Source organism: Scardinius erythrophthalmus (assembly GCF_964197995.2).
Source record: "Scardinius erythrophthalmus genome assembly, chromosome: 25".
Classification (NCBI taxonomy): Eukaryota; Metazoa; Chordata; class Actinopteri; order Cypriniformes; family Leuciscidae; genus Scardinius; species Scardinius erythrophthalmus.
Window position 1 is genome coordinate 15,251,781 of NC_138245.1, and position 26,482 is coordinate 15,278,262.

The 26,482-nt window shown below is 36.8% G+C and overlaps 1 protein-coding gene across 2 annotated transcripts in view; it reads left to right on the forward strand.

Annotated features, from left to right (window-relative positions):
- The window catches only part of nlgn1 (neuroligin 1), a 240,981-nt gene that overhangs the window by 68,111 nt on the left and 146,388 nt on the right, over window positions 1–26,482 (forward strand). For both annotated transcript variants that reach the window (XM_081358202.1, XM_081358203.1), the window contains one exon: window positions 24,552–24,611. In XM_081358202.1, coding sequence (XP_081214328.1) covers window positions 24,552–24,611 — 60 coding nt within the window. The remainder of the gene's footprint in view (window positions 1–24,551; window positions 24,612–26,482) is intronic.

Consider the following 26,482-nt stretch of genomic DNA (forward strand, 5'->3'; position numbering starts at 1 on the left):
TGAACTTACCTGTTCTTCTGTGTGGGAGGTGTATGGAACGATTGTTGCACACTCTCTTGGGGAGATTTGCACAGGTTTCTCTTATGTTCAGGGAAATCTACACTATACTGTCAAACAAAAGCACCATCCTATGGATGAGATGTTACTTTCAAACAAAAGCACCATCCTATGGATGAGATGTTAAACCGAGGTCCTGACTCTCTGTGGTCATAAACAAATAAATCCTGGATGTCCTTTGATAAAGAGTTTGGGTGTATCCCCAGAATCCTGGTCAAATTTTCCCATTGGCCTCAGTCCATCATCATGGCCTCCTAATCATCCCCATATATACTGACTGACTTCATCACTCCGTCTTCTCTCCACCAATAAGCTGGTGTGTGGTGGACGTTCTTACGCAATATGTCTGCCATTGCATCATCCAGGTGGATGCTGCACATTGGTGGTGGTTGAGGAGATCCCTTCCATACTGTACGTAAAGCGCTTTGAGTGCAGAGATCAGCGCTATATAAATGTAACAAATTAATATTAGTATAATATTAAATGTATATGACAATAATTTGCTAGATAAATTGCAAGAAATGCAACTGAAAATTATATATTACACAACTATTATATATGACATAACTATGCAGTAGGCTAGTAATGATTCATAGTTATTTTTTAAATGTTTGTTTGTTTTTTATTGTAATAATTATAATAATAAACAATTAGAAAATGTTATTGCTAATATTAAAATGTTCAAATTGTAATTGTTAAAAATAAAATGTTTTTAAACATGAAAAATAATTTTAGCATACGTTTTTGTTTGTCGATCAAACTGAACGAACAAATAATTGAATGAATGAATAGTAGTAGTAGTTACAAAAATAAATAATTATTATTATTATTAATAATAATAATAATAAACATTTAGAAAATTGTATTGAGAATGTTCAAGGAGGCGTAGCGCCAAACACTAGTCCCAAACAGATGAATGTAATAACTTCTTTGTGGTGCGTAGATCCAAAAGAACTAAAAAATCTGAAAAAAGATCCGCACACATATTAAAATGTTAAAATTGTTATTGTTAGAAATAAATGTTTTTAATAGGGCTGTCAAAAGATTAATCGCGATTAATCGCATCCAAAATAAAAGTTTGTGTTTACATAATATATGTGTGTGTACTGTGTATAATTATTTTGTATATATAAATACACACACATGCATGTATATATTTAAGAAATATTTGCATACATATACTGTATATATTTATATATAATTTATATTATATATAAATATAATTTTTTTTATATATAAATTGCACATTTTTCTTAAATATATACAAGCATGTGTGTATTTATATATAAAAATTTAATCATACACAGTACACACACATATATTATTTAAACACAAACTTTTATTTTGGATGCGATTAATCGCGATTAATCTTTTGACAGCCTTTTAAACATTAAAAAATTATTTTAGCATACCTTTTGGTTTTTGTCCATCAAGCTCCACAAATGAACAAACAAATAAATAATGATTGATTGAATGAATGAATGAATGAATAATAGTAGTAGTAGTAGTAGTATTAACAAAAATATCATTATTAATAATAATAATAAACATTTATAAAATGTTAATGATAGTAGTATAATGTTAAAACAATTAATTGGTAAAAATAAATGTTTTTAAATATTAAATATAACCTTTTGGTTTGTGTCCATCAAGTCCACAAACAAATTTTAGTAATAGAATTAACAACAACAATAATATTATTATTATATGATGTATTATTTATTTAGTAAGTTTGATGGACACAAACCAAAAGGCATGCTAAGATTATTCATAACTAATGCTAATTGAGGTTGATGCAGCGATTTCTGCTAGATATGGTGAAGTGCAACTCCAAACATGTCTTATTTTCTTAGAGTGGGCGCTTGTGTTGATGGATTAGTTATTGTCATAGAGGGCACATTAATAAGTGTGCGCTACAGCCTAGATTTGTAAAATTGTTTGTAATCAGTGCAGATGTGAAATCATACATGGTTGATGTGAACCAATGCGATTAAGATTCTAGCACATCACATTCAGTGTGCCACATTGAGATGGATTTTTTTTTTTGCTGGTATTTTCGTGTAGCTGCGGGCTCCTCACTGCCCCGCTGTAGTTCCACCCCCTCACCGGTACAAACCCTTAGAAATTATGATCACTTGTTGGGTATCCACCCCACAATCTATAGCTCCGCGTATGCTTAACGATTTCCTGCCAGCTTTTTAATGTATCTATAGGACAGGTCGATTCCTCCGTGGGAAGAATTCTATATTTTCTTGTGATGAACTACTTAATCATTTGCTTCGGCCACTTGAGTGAGAAAATCTATTTTCATTTTCCTTTTGTCTTTTATTGGTCTGCTCTTTTCAAGTCATCAAAAAGATGAGGTTAGAGGTGAGCAGATAAATGGCCATCCTTCAGTTTGGCATACTTTGATACTAATTAAAGCTTTTTGGGCCTAATTTACTAGTTCATTAGCCTTCACTGGTGTAGCACTGTGTGGGCGGTTACCTGCGCAAATTTCCAATGAGAGTCAAGACTGCAGGATCTTTATGGGAGGAGCCTTTTTTCCCCGCTTTATGGTTTCTTCCATCCAATTATCACATTCACTGACTTTCTAAGCCTTTCACATACTGTCTTAAAGGGGCAGTTCACCCAAATATTATAATTTTCAACATCTACTGACTCGTGTTCTAAACCTGTTTGGCTTGGAGTGAAGATATTCTGAGAAGTCTCTAATATTGTCTTGATATTTGGACCCCTCTGACTTGACATTGTATGGACAAAAACAGTTGAAACCTTGAAAGATTAAAAGCTGAAACCTTCCTCTCAATATAATCGGCAACTGGTTTTCTGAATCTCAATCTATTGGGCTTGTGTTGTCATTTCTACTTGCGCGTCTGAGAGGGAGATTTGCGAGAGCCCAGAGAGGATAGGGCAAGACTTAACATCTTTTTCTATTAAATCTGTCTGATTCACTCTGCAACAAGTCTATGTACATGTGTCAGTAAGAACTCATTCTCGTCAGCTGCTTTTAATCCCCAAACAAATGCTGGAACGACTAGAAAGCAGAAGCTCCTGGCCCATAATGCAACATCACTTAGTCATCAAAGCTTGTATCTTTCAACTGTGGTTTTACTATCACATTTTATACTGAATGTTTATTGGTATCTATTTAAAAGCACAAGCCACTTCGTTTAGGTTTACTACAGCTTAAGCTATTTATTTTTGCATGAAGTTAGGTCATGCTTTTGTTAGAAAAATCTTCCTGCATTTTTATGATAAATTATGATAATTTTTATAAATAATTAAACATTATTACTATTATTATTATTAAATGTTAAAGGTACACTATGTAAACTTTTTTTGTTCAAAATTAACAACATTTAAATGAGTCAATACATTATCAATCCTTCTTCCAAAATATGCTTTTTAGACTGGAAACATGTTTTTTCTTGGTAAATTGCGTACATACGTCTCTCACCCATCCGTGTCTCATCATATCCTTAAATAGAGAAAAGCTGCTCCGGCTACGACAGAGAAGTCAGTCACGATGAGCGAGAAAGGTTGACATGGAGCTAAATCTTGAACCTCTGGAGAATCTGTTTTAAATAAAACACCAAAAAGAGGAGAGTCTGCTGGCAAAAAGAGGATGTGACAGAGCTCGTAATAAAACAAGAATCAACATTGGGTTGGCTTTTCGGAGAGATGGCGAGAACTGAGGGATTTGAAATGTTTGTAAAGGCGACACAGAGATAGTGTTTTTATTACTGTCCCAAATGGGTGAGTGAGGTATTTTATTGAACAGGTAAATTGCCATATGTAGATCTCTAACAGGGTTCATTGTAAAGCATTATATATTTTGAAGGGTCATTTCATTATGGTTGTTGTAGCGCTGTGCTGGAATTTGTTTTCGAGGAAGTACTGTGTCTATTAATGGGCATACTCTAGCTATAGTAATGTCTCAGCTAGTCGGCTTAAAATCCTCTCCATCTATATATTTTAAGCTTAGTAGTGAATGTTTTATGAACAGTAGGATAATCTCTCTCTCTCTCTCTCTCTCTCTCTCTCTCTCTTTTAAGGTGTGTTCACGCCATGCATGTCATAATTACTGCAAATATGTGTTGTATTTCAACTTGTAAAAAGCATTCACATCCTTGTAGAGCTCGTAATTACAGTTTGTAAGATGGGAATTGTTTGAGAGCTCCTACTTGTACCATGTGACTGCTGTACCACCTGATCACTGCAGATTCATTTAGGCATTGACAGTGATGCCTAGAAATGCATAATTCCAAGTACAGCTCCAAACATGACGTCACATGTTGTCATCTGGAGACTACGTTAATTACGTCATGGCGTGAATGCAGCATATGGAATGAATAAAACATATTCATCCACACAGTCACAAAGAGCCGAATCACAACCAAAACAATGTTCTTCCACAAGAACTATAGGAAAAATGTTACGTAGTGTAACATAATAGCACTATGATCAAATACATTATTTTACCTTGTTTTGTATAACCGCTCACTGAGATTGCAACTAATATTGTTATACTTACTCTCAGAATTGTAACAATTTATTTGATAATTTATTTAAATGCATATAAGAGCTGATTAGATAGGTCTGGTTAGAGAAAGCTCACGATGTTCTGAAGTTGGCAAATTAGTAAATGTCTGGTCTACATAAACCGAAAGAGCTTCACATTGACCCGAAGCAGAGAAAGATCATTCAGAGAGACTGAGGTGCCCATTTCAGCACAGAAACCAATCTCTAGAGGTTCTCATTGATCAGTTGTTGAGCAGCTTGAGCTTTGCAAAACATGCAAGGGAACTTCACTACAGGTGCTATCAATTCGCTTTGATTTTTCTTCGCTTTTTCGTGGACTTGTTTTTACAGTCTTCAGCTCCCACATGGTTAGAAATCTGGCTTTTGCAGTTTGTCATTTTGTTAAAACTTTTTGAAGGAATGGATTTCTGACTTCACAGACAGAGAGACATCCGTTAAACTCACGGTCCCGTGTTCTTTTCTTTTCTTTTAACCGACCAGCAAAAGATTCAGATCAAAATCAAAAGAGAATTTTACTCTTTTACTAAATCACTTGTCTCTCTGGAAAAAAATGAAAGTTCACTAATAACCTTCTGTTCCTACTTATTCATTTTAGTTGCCTGGGAAATTGCCTGTCTTTTAAGATGATCATGATTTTAAACATTGCTTAGATATAAAGCAAAATTTAATTAGGAGAGGGAGAGGGTTTTGACAAAACCCTGCCATTCTCAAACGTGACAGAAACTCTTGACTGTTCTCTATGAAGCCATCAAAGTTGATTGAGCGATATTAATCTATTTTCCCCCTGAATATAAGTATATAGAATGATTGATTTACATTATTCAACTTTTGTAAGACAACCTCTGCTAAAAAATCAGCCGCAGTGTATAAAGGGATTGTTGAAAAAACATCAATGCAACCTGGCGCATTTACATTTTTAGATTCTCACAACTATTTTCTTAAAAAATAATTAAACAGTAAATGAGACTACTTTGGTTTGTCAATTTGATTTTATTCATTCAGTTAATGCAAAATGCCTCATTTCCCCAATACATTCATAAAGGCAATTATCGATTTCTTGTTCAGCAGATTTCAAATTTGTAGCAAAATCTGCTCTATCATTTTGACATGTGTGTGTGTAAGTGTGAAAAAAGAGAGATCTTAACATCGCAAATAACAAATGACAAACAACAGTACCCCATAATTGCAATGCATGCTGGAATACATTCCTTGTTCAGACAACTTTTTTTTTCTTCTTCTAACTATCGTAGTTCATTGGTGGAATAATTATATTTTTTACCACTTGTTTCTCTTAGGACCACAATATTTTAATGATCTTGAGAAAGAGGATGTTTTCACTCCTTCATATTCGTGAAAACTCTATTTGAAAGGATTTGAATACATAGCGTGTTTTCCTGGCGATTTTATCTGCTGGCCCTTCGTGACTTAGCCATGCACGGAAAAAGAGCTGGAAAATGAATTATTGATTAAAAACAAAATTTGTAATTTGCTGGTTGGTATCAAAGGCGCCCCTGGGCGCACACGGATGGTAGCGGTGGCGTTTGAGTTCATTTGTGCGGAGAGACGCTCTATAATTCTGCTGACATGCTGCGGTTGATGAGGGGCCGGGCTTAAAGGATGTTGATGGCGGCCTCGGCGCGAAGAATGCTCTTCGCTCCTTTCATCCCTGCTGCTCGCTAATGCAGCACTTTGAAATTGAAATGATGGGGAAATATAATACAGTGGCAAATTAGCCCGTTTGCTGTCCCGCTCACACTGGAACCTCTTTGAACAAGCCTCACAAATACACACACATTCAACACCCACTAAAACCACATCCCTCAGGCATTAAAACCTTCCGCCAGCATTTTCTAAAAGCCTGTGTTTTCATCTTCTTCTCTTTTTTTTTTTGTTGGTACAGGCAGGGCCCACCATAGTGCCAGCTTAGCATTAATCATCAGTGCCAGGCTCTTTTAGCCACACTGTCCGTCTCGCTCATGTTCTGTCTGCTCTCTAAACCTATTAACACATATACCGCATCACTGTTCACTAAAAAGATGTCAGTTGCCATGTGTATCGCAGTAATGAGATCAGGGGCCAGTTTGCCTCAAACTACTGACAGTTTAAACTTTGCTGCTAGTCTGTGTTTGAAGCCCGCTTGCATTTTTCGGTTGTAGTTATCTGTACCAGATATTAATGCACGATAAATTCAAAGAGGCATGGGCATACTGAGAAGATCTAGCTTTTTTATCCAATTCGGATCCAAGTTCCAGTAGTAAATGTCTTTTAACTCTTTCCTTGCCAGTGTATCTTCTTCTTCTACGCCTTATCAGCACTCAGCTAGTGAGTCCGACGTGGGCTCCAATACGTTTACCTAGTTCTCTCCAAATATTTCTGTCCCATGCCACAATTGATGCTTGGTGTAAACTCATACTTGTCCGATATTCGATCGATCTTATCCATGTGGCCTTCGGCTTTCCTTGTTTTCTTTTACCATCTACTTTTCCTTGTAATACCGTCCTCACTATACGCTCTTCGTTCATTCTCAGCACATGCCCTAGCCACCTATGCTGCCTCTCATGTACTACTTGCACAATCGTTTGATGGCACCCTGTACGCTGTCGTATTATCTCGTTACGGATTTTGTCTAATCTGCTAACCCTGAGTATCTTCCTCAGGGCTGCCATTTCGAATACAAGGAGTTTTTTCTCTTCCGCTTTTTTAAGGGTCCAAGTTTCACAGCCGTATAGCGCTATTGGCTGGATCAGTGCTTTATACAAGCGCATCTTGGTGTGTATGCTGATTCATCTGCCTTTCCATGTCTTTTGGAGATCGCCCATTGAACTTAGCGCTGTTGCGGTTCTGATGCGAATATCTTGCATACAGTCTCCATTTGCAGCTATTGTTGCTCCCAGGTACTTATATATAGGTATATATATAGTTGCCAGCCACTGCCAGCGTTTTTGATAATTTTAACAAAATTGTTCATGGCCCCCAGAATATTTTTGAAAATGCAATTAAAAAGTAAAAAAAAAAAAAAAAAAAACTTTATTCGGGCTTCGTGCATTCCTATTTAATCAACTCTTGAATGTGGAAAGTTTCAGAAAAAAAAGCAACATTTTGAGCAAAAAGCTGAGAAAATCAAATTTTTTGTCAAAGACTACAGTACATCCGGATTCAGAACGATGATCAAAACATAGATTGAGTAGATCGAGTCCATCAACACCCCTAATGCTTGAACAGTCCTATAGCTCGTCCTGGGTCGACATTTCATTCTATAACGTTTGTCAGTTTTGATTTATATACTGCTTTAATGTTGGTGATACATATGCATATGATTACATCGCTTTTTTTCTGCATCTTCCTCACACGTGTTTTGATCAGGAGATTCAATACTTTTTCAGAAGATGCGTAATAGCGCCCCCTAACAGTGAAAACATGGAAAGCTTGATAAATTTCATCAATGACGGGAAAGCGTTTTCTCTCAAATGACTGACCGTCAATGGCGACAGAGATGGAAACGTTGAAAACTAATCTTAAAATTAGTATTTCTTCAATTATTTTTATTGATATTATTACAATGATAGCATTCTTTCACTCTCTAAACATATATTTATGTGAAATTGTGTCTTCCTGTGTTTAAACGGTGATTCAAATGCATGGATATGCAGTTATGTGTTTTTAAATGTATGTAAACAAAAGGTATTTACATGGATACAGTATGGCTTATGGAACATTAAGGACTAATCGGATGCAGATTTCATGTAGGGTGTATGAATTGGATTACTTTGGAATTGGAATTCTAAGATCACCAAAAAAGGAAGAGCAGAGACTGTTTTTTTGAATGGAAGTCATAGAGGAGATGCTTTTGTGCGGAAATAGCACTTCACTTATTAAGTTGACTGCCTCGTTGCTATTTTTCAGCATGTTCAGCCACAACATATTTATATGAGATAGCTAGCCTATATTTAGAGTTTTCCACCAAAATTAGCTGCTTTATAAGATTAGTCACAATTTTGCATCAGGTAGGTTTCATTTATGGCACTTAACTCAGATCTTTAGGCTACTGACTACTATTCACATATAAACATTGATCAGCGGACATAAATAGAAGCTCAACCGAACCTGCATGACGTGTGAGAACAAACCTAAATGGTTCTTGTGGAAGCTGAAACGTGTTGCATAACACATGAGAATGAACCTCATTGGTTGTTGCAGAAGCTCATATGTGCAGCGTAACACACAAGAATGAACCTCATTGGTTCTTGCAGAAGCTCAAACGTGCTGTTAAGTCAACATGCTTGGTCTTCCGTTTACCACAACTGATGTGTGAGTTGATGAATGTTTAACCCTTGTGTGGTGTTCATATTTTTGTTACTCAGCCAGTGTTCGTGGGTCTGGTGGACCCGCTGCATTTTGGGGTTTTTAATTCAACACAATCAAAAATGTTATGTTAAAATACTCAACAGATGTTTACTTCATCCCAATTACAAGCAATATAAACAGCATATATGGTCAATATTTTCTCTTTACCTTTGTTAGATCACATTTAAGAATTGCAACCCCGTGTGGGAATGGCAGAAGTAGAAGCACAAAACTCACTCTTGCACTCTTTCACACTTACACACAATCTCTCTATCACACGCACGCACACACACACACTCATGCAGACACATACACACACCCACAACACACACACAGACACACAAAACACACACCCACACACACACACACACACACACACACACACACACACACACACACACACACACACACACACACACACACACACACACATACACATGCACATACACACACACACACACACACACACACACACACACACACACACACACACACACACACACACACACACTCACTTGGATATGTGGTGTACGGTCACTCTCCATAGGCATAATGGTTTTTCTAATGTACCAACTGTATAATATATCCCCCTACACTAACCCTACCCCTAAACCTACCAATCCCAGAAAACTTTTGGCATTTTTTGAATTTCAAAAAACACCATTTAGTATGTTTTAGTATGAGGACACAGATGTCGTCATAAACCATGTTTACGTTGTAATACCCATGTCATTACACACATTTGTGTCCTCATAAACCATATACAAGAACATACACACACTAACAGCAGGAGGAGTACAGAGTAAAGGTACACAGGACCTACAATTTCCACACTTTTATTAGCCCTGGGTCCAGTGGACCCGAACATCCTGTGTGTAATATAAATGTGTAGGGGGGGGTGTACAGTGTGTTTTCATTAAAAATGTGTTCTGATATATATTCCTCACAGAAAATGAGCCAAGGCCAATGAGTCTCAGTTTGAAAAAATAATTAATTGTATCATTTTTCTTTTGATAAAAAATTAAAACGGGTCCAACAGACCCGAACACCATACAAGGGTTAAATGTGAAAAAAAGCAATTCAATCTGTTCATCATATATAAGCGAGTCTCTTCAGAAAAATTTGGACTAAACCACTCAAGACATATGGATTAGTTTTACAATATATTTATGTAGTTCTGTAGCTGTAAATAGAGGGAGAGAAATCTCTCATATTTCATCAAAAATATCTTCTTTTGTGTTCCAAAGATGAACGAAAGTCTCACGAGTTTGGAACTACATGAGGGTGAGTAATTAATAACATAATTTTCTTTTTTGGGTGAACTATCCCTTTAAAGGTGGTACCTAATGACCAAACAAACTGTATATTTCCCCCATTCCTTCTGCTTCCCTTTTTTTCCTCCTACTCGTTCCCTCTCTCTCTGAACTTGAAAATCTGTACTACTGGCTGAAATGCAGCATAGACTATTTCGAATCAGCAATCATTTGCCCCCTACCAGACAGAAAGTGCAAGATAGCTAAAGTAGGAGACTTGATGAGGTGTGAGACAAAGAAAGAAAGCAAGAAAGTGAAACCTGAAGATGACCATCTATGATGCACCGGAGGAATCCCGCTGTTAACATCCAGACAGCAAAAGAACGCAATTAATTCCGCTATATCGCATAACTGCCAGAGAGGTCTATGCCATTTGTAAGATAAAAAGTCTGCATACTGTGCAGTATCTTCCATTAACAGGTGAAGTTGGGCAACTGAAATATGATTCAGTAATATAGCACTGATGAGATCTTTGACCATGCAGTCATAAATGATTCTGTGATATTTATTGGCGTAAGAGTGGTTTGGTTACACTGATATTTTACTGTAGGGAACAGATTATTTGTTTTTCAGTGGAAAACTTCAAACCGTCTCATTGACAGGAGCTTCATATAAAATTTGAATATGACAGTGTTAGTGTTCTCTCTGTGTGTGCTCATAGAATGAATAATAGCTTCAATGCCGTTCAGCTCTTCAGGAAAGGCCTTCAAGCTTTCTTTATTCTCCCATAATCCTCTGGGGCGAGTGTCAAGGGTACATCTGAATACCCTTAATCAAATTGTGCCACCTTTTCCCCCTCTCCTTTCTCCCTGTTGACTCTAGGTCACTTTTTTTCTGACTCGCTGGACCTGTGATGATGAATTAATTTTGTATGATGATATTTTATTACTTTATCCCCTTTTTCTCAAAATTTATATTCATCAGTCACCCAGAGGCTAGTTCGCATGAAGTCACCTCTCTTGTCTGAAAGACATAGTCCAATGTTTGAAACTTTTGACTTTCAATAGACTCTATGGACAATTTTTTCTGCATATAGTCTTAGTGGCCACTGCAACTCCCAGGGCAGTATTGTGTATCGAAATTGTGAGAAAAGTAAGCACAAAATTAAATCTTGTGCAAGTGTCCAGGGCAAAGTAATTTTGATATGATTTACCTTTACACTAAAGGTGTTTAAAGCTTGTGAAACGCATTACTTAAATGATATGTTATATACAGTAATATACAATTATATTTATGGTATTGTGATCAACAGTTATTAAAAATAAAACACAAAGAGTCTGCTACCCCCACAGTTTCAACACTATGGGCTCCAGGGCATGATGGGTCTGTTACAAACCAAAAAGGGTCTTTTTTTTTTTTTTTTTTTCTCATTAGCATTTATTGAGAACTGCAACCATACATGATTTTTAATCACAATGTATGAACGATAATCTGACCCTCATATACAGTAATTGACATAAGTGATTCAAATTAGCCAGAACTCCATATGGTAATATGCATGTAGTGATTGTTCATTTGACATTTCACTTCCTCTCTAGAGTTCTCAAGAACAAAGAATAGAATAGAGTACATATATAGTGAGCTGTTTGACTATCTCTTATATGCACCTTCTTAGACATCATGACTTAAATGGAACCTCGTAATGGACTGGTTTGGATCTCTCTTCATTGGTAACAGCATTATTATTGGCAAATCACAAGCAGCACACAGGACACCTGAGAAAGACTTCAAAGTAGTAAGTTAATGGCTAAAAAATAGATGTACAATTGGGTAAAGCAGTGCATTTCTCATTAGATGTAACTACATCAGATGAAACTGTGTTTCAGTAGTCAAAATATATTTACAATTGACATTTCCCTGGTAATAAATGTTTAATTCTGGGTTTGCCTTATTGGCAAATGCAAATGCCTTAAATTTCGGCAACAACATCTTATGAGTCACCATTATGCTGCCTAGTGTTTGGATCAGCGATGTTCTTGAAAATACATCTATGAAACAGAGCAAATATTTATCACCACATGGATCATGACTCTGCCATTACCAATTGCACCCGTAATGTTATACAGGGTCAATCCCTTCGGAGCAACCTGGGGATAAATGCCACAATCAAGGGCACAATAATTACCGTTTTGAACCTGACACCCAAGCAGACTCTATCTTTAACCACCATGATATACCACCCTAATGGATCACTACAGCGATGACGTATTTTTGTAGGCTATCACGGATGTTGACCACCCTGGTTCCCTCGACAAACAAAAAACCCAATAGGATTTTTCCATTGAACTAAGATCTGTAACCAACAAAAGATTATGATTCTTACACGTTTTGTTCGTCATGATAATCTTCACAAATGTGCAAAGCTTATGAATTTTGAAGCCTAAATACAATCACCAGAAGTAAAAAGCTAAACGAAGGCTATAAACGAACTACACCTCGGTCGCATGATTTCAACGGCACCACCATTAAGCTTCTGACAGCTCTTTCAGACTTTAGTTTAAAACATTTTCCCTGAAAGTTTGGGTTTGAAAGTGAACAAGTGCACTGTAAAAAAAAGTTGATGCCTTAAATATCCAAGCTGATTGTACAGTACTTAAAAATTTAAGTAATTTCAACTTAAATTACATTAAACTGACTTGAAATCTTGAATCTTGTAACTGAAATACAAAAGTTGAAAATTGCTTAAATTATTTTGATGAGTTAAAGCAGGGGTGGGCAAACTACGGCCCGCGGGCCACATGCGGCCTGTTAGGCTGTTTAATCCGGCCCGCCGAGAATTTAAAAACATTGTCTTAAGATCGCATTAATTTTGCCTTTTTTCTTGCAATACTTTGCGTTATATATATATATATATATATATATATATATATATATATATATTGCGTTGCATATATTTGACAATCGGAATATCAGATATTGCATGCCATAGCTAACAAATGTAAAAAAGGAAAAATGACATAAAAGCAGATCATTAGTCATTCAGCGCTGTTGTGGCTGCGGTGTGTCACGTAACAAGCAATGACGCGTCACCATGGAAACCAAACAGACAGCGACTTAAGCGCATAGACTTGTTGCACGTTAATGTCTTTTCCTTTTTTGGAAACTCAATGAGAAAAAAAATGTTTGGTAACCGCTTGCACACCTTAGTTTTTCCTTTGATTTGTCTGCTGTTTAGTTTCTTTGCTCCTCTGGATTTGTGGATGTATCCTGCCCGATTCCGTTTACCGACCTTTATCGTCCGGCTTTCGACTACGCTCCCCTGTCTGCCATGTACAGAACCCGTTTTTTTTTTTTCATTAAATGTTCTGATCTCCCTTTGCCTTTTATGTTTTATTTTATTATTCTTAAAATAAATTTGTATATTCGTTTATTTCCACAAATGTATGACTTTTGGAAGTGCAAATTGCCATTCAGTTTTAATAAAGTTGAATTAACGTAACCTGTAATTTTTACTCTTCTAAGTGTACACTTGCAGATGTTTTGTTTCTAATTTACTGTTAGGCCATTAAATAATAATAAGGATAAACAATATTTAAAAAGTATAGGCTATAATTATCTAACATCTTTAAAAATTAACATCAAAACATAAAATGCTAAATGGGGGATATCTAGCATAAAAAAAATTTATTGTCAGAATGTCGTCTCTCAGTTGTTGAATTTCGCACAGACATTGCCACAACATTGTCTGTTTGCTCAGCCCGATCTTATGAAAGTGTGAATACCATGAATTGTATTTGTAGTGCATAATATGTTTTCGCGTGCATATGATATTCACTTTATGGCGTGTAATAGGCACGCACTCCACACCCCTAATCCTAACCAAGGGGTTTACAGTGTGTAGCATGCACACACAAAAAAAAAACAAAAAAAAAACAAACAAAAAAACATTTTTGGCATATAAATGGCACGAGAAATAAAATTTGTGGTATAGATACGCACTTTCATGAGATCGTGCTTCATAATCTGCTACTGGGCCGGCCCTCTGTCAAATTTTTAAAACCCAGTGTGGCCCTTGAGCCAAAAAGTTTGCCCACCCCTGAGTTAAAGCAATGTAAAAACATATGCTGTCATAACTTATTGATAATATTTATTTTTACAACATGAGTAGATTTACCTGTAGGTTACGTGTTTAATGTGGTGACGTTTAATATACCGACAACCTCTGTAGTTCTGTTTAGTCACTTGTTAGAAAACCGCCTTTTTCAAGACAAACAAAAGCTTTAAAAAAAATAATAATTACATTACTGTTGTACTTTATATAAGTAGAATAGAATAAATGTTGAAAATATCTTGAGCTTGTATAACCACAGTCCTTATTTTAGGTAGGCTATTTAACCAAAAACCTAAAAACCCATTGACTTCAGGACAATGGAACTGCAAGTGCTAAAATGCTAATTCGTTTTTGGGTTTCGGCCTACAAAAATACGTCATCCCTGTCGGCAATAGGTTTGCCTGAGCATCCCAGCAGAAGGCTTTATTGGCATAGGATTAAATTAGTCATATATATTTGCATATATATTATAAGGGGATTTTGCTTAGTATATTTAACATAAACAACGCTCATCTAACAAATACCCAGCTAAAGCCAAGCATGCATTACATTTCCTCGAAGGGAAGTTGCATCTAAGTTCTGTCCTGTAGACTCCTCTTTTCTCCCTGATGGGTAGCCAGCTCATTACGAGCTTTGTCATCTCGACTGTTACGACTTTGACAGCTCCTAATGAAATCTTTCCTCACAAATGTTACCTGCGTTTAAGTCCTGTCACTCTCCCTCTCTAATGAGCAGCACCTCACAATCTGAGGCCGCAGTGACATTTTGGTCCCTGCGATTCCCCCCCCCCCCCCCCCCCTGCTCTCAGCGGGGGCTCTCGGAGAAAATCATCCCCCGCTCATGGCCTGGATATTGAAATTTCCGTCAGTAGTTTCAGCTCATTGTGACCAAGTGGCAACTCTTCACAGAACGGCAGCCATGTCGAAGGGAACAAATGTTCACGAGGGCTTCTTGTACAGGAATGTCATACGCCCACCATGTATTTCATTGTCTCGGAGGGGGAGGCATCATTCATAATGCGGTGTTATTGAAGGTTGGAATTATATTTTGACAACGGATTGAACTTTGATGCTGCTTTTCCTTGTCTTTTGGCTGAATTAGAAAACGGTGTGAAAGAAACAGGGAAAAATGGGGGGAAGTGTAAAGACTGTCAACATGCTGCTGTCGCGTTGAACAGTGTTGCTGTGCGGCTGGGGTGGATGCTTCTTTGACACGGTCGCCACATGGGAAGTCGACGCATGCATGCCTGACAGTGCCTGCTAGAAACACAACTCAATCCCTCGCAGAGAAACCCGCTTCGCTTCTGCTAACGCAATAATATAAGCCGTCAGTGTAGGGGGATGGGTGGATAAACAGTGCAGAAACACATCGTTGCATTTAGCAGATTCACTTTGTTTGTTCACTTTTGTTGTTATTAGTACTTTCCACGAATAGACTACAAAATAAGGTTTGAAACTTTTTTTAGGTCTAACTCTTGAAGCTTTTTTTTTTTTCAACAAATAGTCAGTGAAGTGAGGTGCTTTGATGTCAGAAGGCAATGATTGTCAGCCTCAGGAAGTCAAACAAATTATTACACGATTTTCTGTTTGTTTTGTACGAGATTGGAGCAACCTTGTTACTAAAATTTGGGCCAGTAAAATTCTGATTTGCATGTTTTTTAGGTTTCTGTCAATATACATTACATAACAATATTGAAATTAAAATTGAATAATTAATTTTTTTTTTTTAAATTGCTGATTTATAATAGGCTCTGTATACATTTTCATTCATGCATATATATATATATATATATATATATATATATATATATACAAAGAACAAACAAAGCAAATCTGCTTATTTGATATATATTGTATGATATATGATGTACATTTATACATATTATAAATCAGCAATAGGGCTCAACACAAGGCCAGTGTGTGTTGAGACCAAGGCAGGGTGAGACCGAGGCAAGAGCAAGACCAGACCAGTACTCCTCTAATTCATTTAAAATATCCACAATTACTGCCTGAGAAATGTCTTCTATTTAATCAATAAAAACAATTAGAAATAAAACACTAAATAGAGCTGTTACTAATCAAATGAAAACACTAAAAACAAAATTTGTCTTTGCATTGCAGATGTGGCACAGAAGTTGTATCTGAATTGTTACAATAACAACTGGATAAATAATGATGTATAAAATCAATATGTTTGCAATCGCACTCATACTGTATTTGTGAAAAATCCTCTCTTTGTTCTGTGATAGACTATTGCTTAATTATGTTATAATATATATATATATATATATATATATATATATATATATATATATATATATATATATATATATATATATATATAAACAAGAGATCATACAAGGTCTATTTTCAAAAATATATCTCAAATTTTGTGGGCATTTATATTAATTTTGGTGACATCCCCCATATATTTCAGACCCGACACAACCCTAACAAAATAAATCACATTAGAAATTAGTTATTGATTGCATTTAAAGCAGGAAGCTTTACATCCAATCACATGAATTATGTTAACAAATAAATCAGACAGTGCACTGGCAATTAAGTAACGTTTACATTTATCTCTGCTGCTTCCTTTACAAATTTGCGGGAACCAATCACAAACTGGCTTATCCACCTGGCGCGCTATTGGCGGGTTTAATCCAATCCAATTACAGAGCCCAATTCGCTTTAACCTCTCGACGATGCTCAATGGCTTCTTTTTAGCATACAGATCGCTTGAGTGGATGTAAATACTACTAACTTTCATGTTGTCGTTTTTTTTTGCATAACTTCTGCAAAAATCGCTCGATTCCATTGCTGCTTCTGCAAATTGCTGATCACCACGTTTGGTTACACATTTCCTGCCTGGAGTTTTCGCGTCGCTCTGCAAAGTACGTCAGCCGGATCGTTGGTCTGATTGGTTGAAGGACTATCCAATTGCGTACCGAGTCATTTGAACTATGCCCGTTGATCACACCTCTTATGCAGTAGAAAATATATAGCAGACTCCCCAGACCATTGTTCAATCTTAAAAGATTGAGCTTGGTCTGGTGATAGCCAGACTAGGTCTTGACCGGTCTTGAGACAAAATTCAGAGACTGAGACAAGGCCGAGTACAAATGCGAGACCAAGACCATCAAAAAATGAGGTCTCGAGACCGGTCTTGAGTACTACAACACTGTAGTTTAGTTGAAGTTAATAAATAGTAGGGTTCCTCAAATCCGTTCAAGAGGACCACTGCCCTGCAGAGTTTAGTTCCAACTAGGGCTGTAACGATACGCGATATGAAATCGAAATCGCGACACTCGGATCCACGATCCTGTTTCGCGGTGTGAGAAGGCAAAATCGCGACACACCCCTTCCAACTCTCAGAGTAACGGCCGTTTCACACATACTCCATTTGCAGTGCGTATGCGGTGCATATTTTTTCCGTAGCCTACCCATGTTAACCGGTCAGAGCTTTCACACTGCACGCGGTTGCCGTCCGTCGATCCGTTCCAGTTGCCGTGCGTATACAGCAGTGCAGCGATCGTTTCCGCAACGAGTAATTCTTTTGTGCTGCACGCGCTGAATTAAAGTGACAGCGCATGGTTCGTGGTCAAAATGAAAACAGATTGACAATAAATGCGATTAATTAAATAAAATGTAGTAATCTCACCATAAATGTATTTAATTAAATACTATCTTTTTCACTTTAAGACTGGGGAAAAGCAAGAAAAAACACAATTTACCTCAACTTGGAAGGTTTGATTGGTGGTTTGCAGCACAGGCAGTAAGCCTCAGTTACCTCAGTGTGAAACAGTAGCCATTTAATTTAGCCTACTTTGTAAATATAAGAGAACTTGATTGAAGGAGAATTTTCAACATGCTCGAATCATCACCACAATGGAGTTTAGTTCTGTTTGTTTTTCAACAGTATTTTGTTAAAAAGAAAACAGAAGTGTTATAGCTTTGGCTATTTATTTATTTTATATATGGCTATTTATATTGTTAATAATTTGCATAGTTAATCTTGTTCTTTGGTGTTCAGTTTGTAAAGGTTTTACAAATGTTATTTAATAAAAAATATTGTTTTAATAAAAATCATTCTTCCCCCACCCCAACCCCCAAAAAAATCGTGATACGAACCGAATCGTGGGTCAAAAATCGTGATACGAACCGAATCGTGGGTTTGGTGTATCGTTACAGCCCTAGTTCCAACCCTAATCAAACACACCTGAACAAGCTAACAAGTCTTCAGTGTGAAGACTAAACAAGCTAAACAAGTCTTCAGTGTTACTAGAAAATTGGAGATAGATGACTTTGATCAGGGCCTGAACTAAACTCTGCAGGACAGGGCCAGATTTGGTACAAAACCACAACTTCCCTGGAATCGTGGAAAGTGTCGAACACCTTCTGACCTACTGATCTTTCTCTCTCTCACACACACACACACTCTCTCTCTCTCTCTCTTTCTCTCTCAAGTATATGGGAGCGGCTGCTAAAGCTTTTAGCTACATGATGCATGTTTTCAAGCCTGGGGCTTGTTTTGCCGGGATTTGTGAGAATCCTTGTACAGGGATCGGGGAAAGCACTCGTATCACTTTGTGCCCTGGTATACATCCCCAAGTGTGGCTAGAGGATGTTTTCCTTTGAGAGAGTCCTCAGCCTGCTCTTCTGTCTGTGCTGTAGGAAAACAGATGAGAAACAAAGAGAATCTAGATCCAAGCTTGTGTGCTTCATGGCATCAATAGCAAGAACCTTCAAAAACATTGAAAGAACAACTCATGGAAGAACAGCAAAACAGGGCAGCTTGTCTAGTGTAACGATCACCAGTGAGAGTGCTCGGGATTACCATCAGAGGGCACTCCAAACCCGGACAATCACCACACATCCACAGACTCCATTCCCCATAATCCTTTGCCCAGACCATCATCCATTATCACATTCACCTGTGTCTCATTATCTTGTTTACTCACCCTATATAAGCCTGGTTCTTTCTGTCATTCCCTGCAAAGTCTTGTTTAGTGTCTCTACTGCATTTCTGAGCGTGTTTGTAGGCCTATCCTGTTTCTCCCGTGTCCTGGTTCCCTTGATTCTCTGCCTGTTCCCTCGGATTTCTCTTTTTGCCTCAGCCCTGATCTGTTATTGTTTGGATTGTTTGTGTATGACCCTTGCTTGTTATCTGGATTACGTCTTTGGATTACCCTGTTCAATAAATACAGCATTTAGATGCCTTTGCGTCTCAGAGCAGTACGTGACATCTAGCATGCACATGTTTGTTTACGCTAGTTTTTAAGGTCTTTTTTTTTTGTGGACAGTTTCAGTGGAGAGATTTTCATTTCACACAGACTTGAGTGAATCTCACAAAAGTATACATCATACTATTTTCTTTAAAATATCAACTCATTAATCATTATCAAAAACATTAAACGTGCATTAAGAAAGTAGTCAATTTAGACTCTTTAAAGAAAATTAAGCCTGATATTTTGCACGACAAACATATTTCCCTGTTTTCATTAATGTAAATAAAATGTAATCCTTAAATAATATAATTGAAATATTGTAACATTATATATTATTGTAACGTAAATAATGTAACGTTATGTAAAATATTTGTAATATATTACATAAATAATATATATAAGTATTTATTCATTATTTTTAATTTAAATAAATAATTGCATTGAGAATCTAATCACAATTTAAAAAAGTAAAATTACAAAGACATTTTTTTTAAATAACATTTCAGAGAATTTATTGAGAATTTGGTTTAAAGCCTTAAATCAGGCTTTAATTCATGTAAAAATGCAAACAGCCTATATCTTCTTTTTTCCTTTTGATTTTATAGTGACGTTTTTGTGAGATTTCCTCTACTTAAACGTAAAAAAATATATATATTCTTTCTGTATTTTCTATTATTTATTCAGGGAGGAAAAAAAAAAAACAACAAAAAAACTTGTCTTTCCCAGGCCCTTCAGTGAGTAAACTACCCGGGCTCATCGAGTTAAATGTGTTCCCAGCAAAGCATTCATACATCATACTAAGATCTCAACTGAGTGTGTGATTATACTCATCAGTGCTTATTGCATTCTGCCATGCAGGGCACAGTCAAGGCTCATGATACTAATACACTTTTAAGCCATCCTCTTCAGTAACATTTACACTGGAATCGACATTGAGACGGTCTCGTCAGATACAAGTGACTCCGTATGGCTCCAAATGCACGCAGATGTCAATGGGCTCAATCTCAACTCAGTCCACCTCCAATCATCGATTACTCAGTCAGCATCCCGGAGTCCCGGCGGTCGGGTGTATCCTACCGGAGCACTGCATTAAAGACTGGCCGGGCATGAAGTAGCAGTTTATCAGTCAGAGGTGAATAGCAATCGATGCGGGCGTAAGGACGGATATGGAAATGCTTTTGTAGGCAGAGCTTGCGAGTCAGTGGCAGTTGAACGATGATAAATCAATCTAGCGTGTTATGACAGGGAAAGAGCGCATGATTGTGGAGTCTGTTTGTGTGCGTCGCTTCGTAGTGGACACACGATCGGTTTGCAGTAGCTGTGGTCACACAGTGGATTTGCAGCGAACCCTGATGCCTTTGATCAACAGACTGGAACCTGGTGGAAAGAGAAAGAAAAAAGGGAAAGAAAGAGACTGAGGTGAACCCAGCTGTAGAGGTCACACCGAGGGTTCCAGCAGGGGCCGTAACCCCTCTCAGGGATGAAGTGACAAGCTGGTGAAGGGAATAAATGCCTCGAAACATTTCCAGGCTTCTAGAGAACAGAGACACAGTGTGGCTCATAATGGATCGATTTGATGATATATAAATACAGACATCCTGTTATTACAGAACGAGAAGGGCTTTTACATGGAGAGTTGATTGCGTTTTTAAAAAACGAGAATCCATTTTGCAGAAAACTTAGCTTTTAAACCTTCATTCAAACATAAATGCAGATACGGGGAATGCCGCTTTATTGGTATTCCTCTAACATTCCGCTAACTTTAAGTATTAAACTTCGGAAATTAATTTGGCCCAAAACACTTAACGTGCAGATTCAATTTTTATGAAGAACTAAAGCTCAAAGCCTTTTTAAGGGAACTTTTGTTCCCTTAAGACTACTAATATTTCCTTCAAGAAATGTAAATGTAGTAAATGAAAGGCATTTTATAGTTGGTGTTATTCTGTGGAGTCTTATTTTGACAGCTTTTAGCTGTCTGATGGAAACATTAGGTTCACTAAGTAGCTTTTTTATTAGTGTGACACGGGAGGTCGAATGACCTGATTCATCAGACTAAATATTTATATTTGTGTTTAGCCACCGTTTTTGTATGCAAATACAGTTTTCTTTCCCCCAAAGACCAAAATATTAATAATGCTTTTTATTCAAAACAGAAGCTGTCATTTTCAACTAATTTCTGAATTTACAAAGGTCGTAGCCAAGACCAGAAAATATACTGAGCGCACTGCCCTCTACTTGCCTTAAAATTAATTTGACCCAAATATAACATACAAATTCCACTTTATGAATAACCAAAGCCCAAAACCTTTGCTAACAACTGTTTTTGCTTCCCTTTTTGTTTTGTGACAAATGAAACTTCTGTCATCATTTACTCACCTTCAAGTTGTTCCAAACCTGCATGAGTTTCTTTCTACTGAAAACTAAAGAAGATATTTTGAAGAATGTCCAAACAGTTGATGGGCCATATTAACTTCCATAGTATTTTTCCCCCACACTATAGAAGTCAATGGGGTCCATCAACTGTTACTGGTTACCCATATTCTTCAAAATATCTTCTTTTGTTTTCAACAGAAGGTTGATGCAGGTTTGGAACAACTTGAGGGTGAGTAAGTGAAGACAAAATGTTCATTTTTGGCTGAGTGATTTCTTTAAGGGTACTAGTATTTCCTTTAGGAAATGTACATCCAGTAAATAAAAGCCATTTTATTGTCCATATTCTTCGGTATTCTCTCATTTTGACAGCTTTTGCCCATCTGATGTAAACACTAAGTTTCTATAGTAGGATTTTGAGATTTAGAGAAAGTCATTCTTCGCAAACATGTTTTGTACTGATGGCAAGATTAACTCTAAGCCAGGCCTCGGTCAGGCCTGATCTCTGCCTTTGCCTGTCTGCTTGCTCCATTCACCCCTGGTCCTCATGTCAGCTAGAGTCCGGGCGGCGCTCGAATTCTCCACCCTATACAGTGAAGACTGCTCTCAAAGCAATTATCTACTGATACAAATCATTCTCTGTAATAAGCTGCATAACTGTGAAGATGCAAGACAGGGATATTGAGGTCATTTTCATTATAGTTTGTGTTATTGTGTGAGATTATTTGTGCAAGTTGTGTTGTCAGACAAGGATTTTGTCTATTTTCTTTTTTCTTTGCAGGACTGCTTATGGTGATAAAATCACTTAAAATGATTTCATAGTCACCAATGATGCTTTTCCTAACTTAAAGTGTATTTTTATATTTAATTCTAAGAAATGTATGCCTCTGGGTCAACTTCAGTGAAAGTAATAATAATTCATACAGTATATTACAATATGCATTAAATTTAACCTTAATTTAATTGTTATTGTTGTTATCATTACTGAATCTACTTCTGAAGGTTACATTTATCGCATATTGTAACATATGTGGACATGTGGGGTAGTGGTATCTGCCATTAAATGGCCATTAAAACAAGTTAGTGAAACAGCAAACATAAGTATACAAACTTTTTTTGTTTTGTCCAACAAATATTCCAATTAATCATATTTCAGAAAAATATTAAATATTTAAAACATATGACAACTTGCCCCAAACTGATATTTATCTTCGATTTTCACTGAATTTGCCACAATGCTTTGTTTGAATGCAAAAAAATACAATGTACTTTTTAATCTAATCAAATGTTTCACCTTGTCTCACCACCTTCTCCATTCATCAGGACATCAAATGATCCGATTTGTTGGACTGAACATTTACCTCTTGTGTTTCGCTATAGTTTTTGTATGCAAATTTACAGTGTTTATTTTTTTCCAGAGACAATCTGAGTGGAAGAGTCCCAAATAATAACAAAGCTTTTTATCCAAAACAGCAGCTGTCTTTTTCAACCGATATATGGAGTTACAAAGGTCGTAGCCCAGACCAGAAAACATAGTGATTCACCAAAATAAAATGGACGCAATGCAGCGCACGGCCCTCTCTCTTCCCCTGTGTGTGGTCCATTAGAATGTGTGGGTCATGAGTTTTGGCCCCAGCTGTCTGATTAAATGGACAGATTGACTTTTGGCTGAGAGAGCTGCTTCATCCCCCAATCCTCCTGCCTCTCTCTCTCTCTCTCTCACACACACACACACATACACCATACACACCCCTGCATGAGCAACTGAAACCTTTGGCTCGGTGCTGGCTTATTTTAAATGCGCTTCCTGCATGCTCAAGTTCATCCGTGTTTGTTGTACGTCTGTGCGTGTGAGTGTTTCCTGCATTGTCTGAAACAATATTACTGAAAATAATAAGCCAGAAAACAGTATTTATGTTCGCCGGCCTCTGACTTGCGTTGTTATTTTTGCATTGTTTATTTCTGCTGTGCTTCTCTGTGTTATTTTGCTGATAAAAAAGCAAACAGTGAGCATGTAGATATCTAACCCCTTCATGGATATGATGCTCTTTAATTAATTCATTCATTCATTTTTTCTTATGGTACTTGCAAACTTGGTACAGTAATTTCACAATTAGATATTTCCTTTAAGAATCAATTAAGTATGTAAAATACCAAGTTGTGATCTGTAGAATGACCAGCAGATCACATCTGGTGTAAAATAACAACGCAGTGCATCGGCTGTTGAATGTGTTTGGGAAATTCTGTGTATTATTTCCATGCAAAAACTAGGGAAACATGTTTAAACATTTTTGATTGTCAAAAACCAGCATTGAGTTGTTAACCCTGTAAAAAACAACACTTGCCCCCTTGATAAGTAGGCAAGATATATTTTTTAACTTGAAATAAATATCTCATTTTGAGTTGTTACATAAATAAGGCCCAGAGCTTCTTTTCTATCTTGCTCCTTTGTAGTTCTACAAATGTTTATTTCATTTCAGTTTTAGCTTATATCTTCCCTTCTGAATTTTTTTTGGTTAAATACGGTATCGTTTTTAAAACCAAGGATTTCAATGCGAGTTCTTTGTGTCTTTGAAGCACTTTTTGAAGGCTTGTTTGCTCTTGTATTTTCTCTCTGCTCCATCTTTTCCATTCTTGATCCTAGGTCCTCTTTCAAAGAAACAGAATGATGATTTAGCTGATAATGACGGTGCTGAGGATGAAGGTATTTTTTTGATGCCAAACTGATATGCATGACAAGGAACCCTCCGGTTTTTTCTTCTTTGTTTTTCTTAAATTTCTTGTCCTTTTTTGAGAGTGGAGATTTTTTTCTTGCTCGTTTTTTGCTGGATGTGTTTTGTCGTTTTTGCTTGATGTGACCTGTCTCCCGTCATTCCAGATACACATAATTGTAAATAACCCTTCATAGGCTCTTGCTTGAATATTTTTTATTATCATTTCCTTTTAATTTTATATGTTGCATCTCACCTAAACAAACCAGAAACAAGCAAACAAAAAAAAAAACAAAAAAAAAACCTAATTATCCTAATATTAATTCTTAACACTTTTTTTGCATGATTTTTCAATCCTTCTGCCTTTAAAAAAAAGATATTCTGAGGTAACCCCCTGGTTTAAAAAAAAATAAAAAAATCCCAAATTGGTAATCTTCCGAAATTTAACCGGAAGCCCCCTTCAAAAATTTCCTACGCAACATTGTATGTTCCTGGAATCCGAAACGCCATGTCTGCATTTCCATCAGACTGTGCATCAATAGTCATTACTGTCCAGCCGTTGAGACGACTTTTAATTGTCCGATGTTTAGTGGACGTGCAGAAATCTATACAGATGCACAACAAATTAACACATAGATTAAATGCCTGGGCTGCAGACTGTAAAAGAGGTACAAAATCTAATGATAATAATCCCTGAGTGACTGTATGTGATAAAAGCATTTCCTTTCGTGTTCTTGTCAGAACTGAAGCGCAGTGAAGACTGTCTCCTGTATAATCAAATGAAATAAGAACCAATTAGAGCAGGCTAAAACCAGGAAAGAGCCTGCTCGCTTTGATCTGCACATCAAAAGATTACAGCAACACAAATATACAGTGAGAATCCCGCAGAGTATCTCACATGAACTCTCTTGAAAACCGACCGAATAATCCTCTTAAGCATGCCCGACGATATACTGGGAAAACACTCATCGCCGGCATCAGACTCGGACTTGGTGTCTTCAGAGGCCTGGTTTGAATTTCTCTCAGGACACTCACAGCCACCCATCTTCTTATTGGAGAATGCCGAACATCAAGCTACAATGGAAAAGCCCTCTTAAAACCAAGAGCTTCCCAAAAACTGCAACAACTGTGAATCTATTAAGACGTCTCCAGTGATCGACAGTTCCTTTGATGGTAACAACAGTGTGTGCACATGGAAAGCTCCCAATTCTTCTTTTCGAGGATCTGCTCAAACTCGTAATGTGGCACACTTTCAGCCTGAACCTTTTTTGCTGTACGAACAATTACATCAATCTATTTTGAAGCCTTATCTTGTTAATTACTCAATATAGTTAGCTACTTCTGAAAAGTTTGAATGAATGCACTATTGAACTTGAATAGATAATTGAGCAGATCTACTCTAAACAAAACAAACTATAATCTACAGTATATAAAACAGTCATGAACCACAGCTAAACTCGCTAACTTAATATTTAGCTATAAATAAGACCTAAATCAATAAATCGCTTTTGAATGCTACATATGTGACTTAGAAGAATGTATTTGATTGTTACCACGGCCCATTCCAACTTGACGTTAATGATTTAGCATTTTGCTGTGCTAATCTTTTGTTTTTGTTGTGTTTTAGCTTGCGCTAGCTTGTTTACTAAAATACATCATGCTAACATGAAATGTAGCTGTGGCTTCGCTAGTAAGTAAAATGTTAGTGGCGTCGCTAGTTTCAATAATTTACTCCACAGCACTAATGTTTACTTGTTAACAGAATTCAAACATTCACTAAAAGGACTTTAAACAGAGAAACACAAACCCAGTGTGTCAGAACACTCCAAGGTTATTGTAAACTGACAAAGTCTGCTTTCATCAC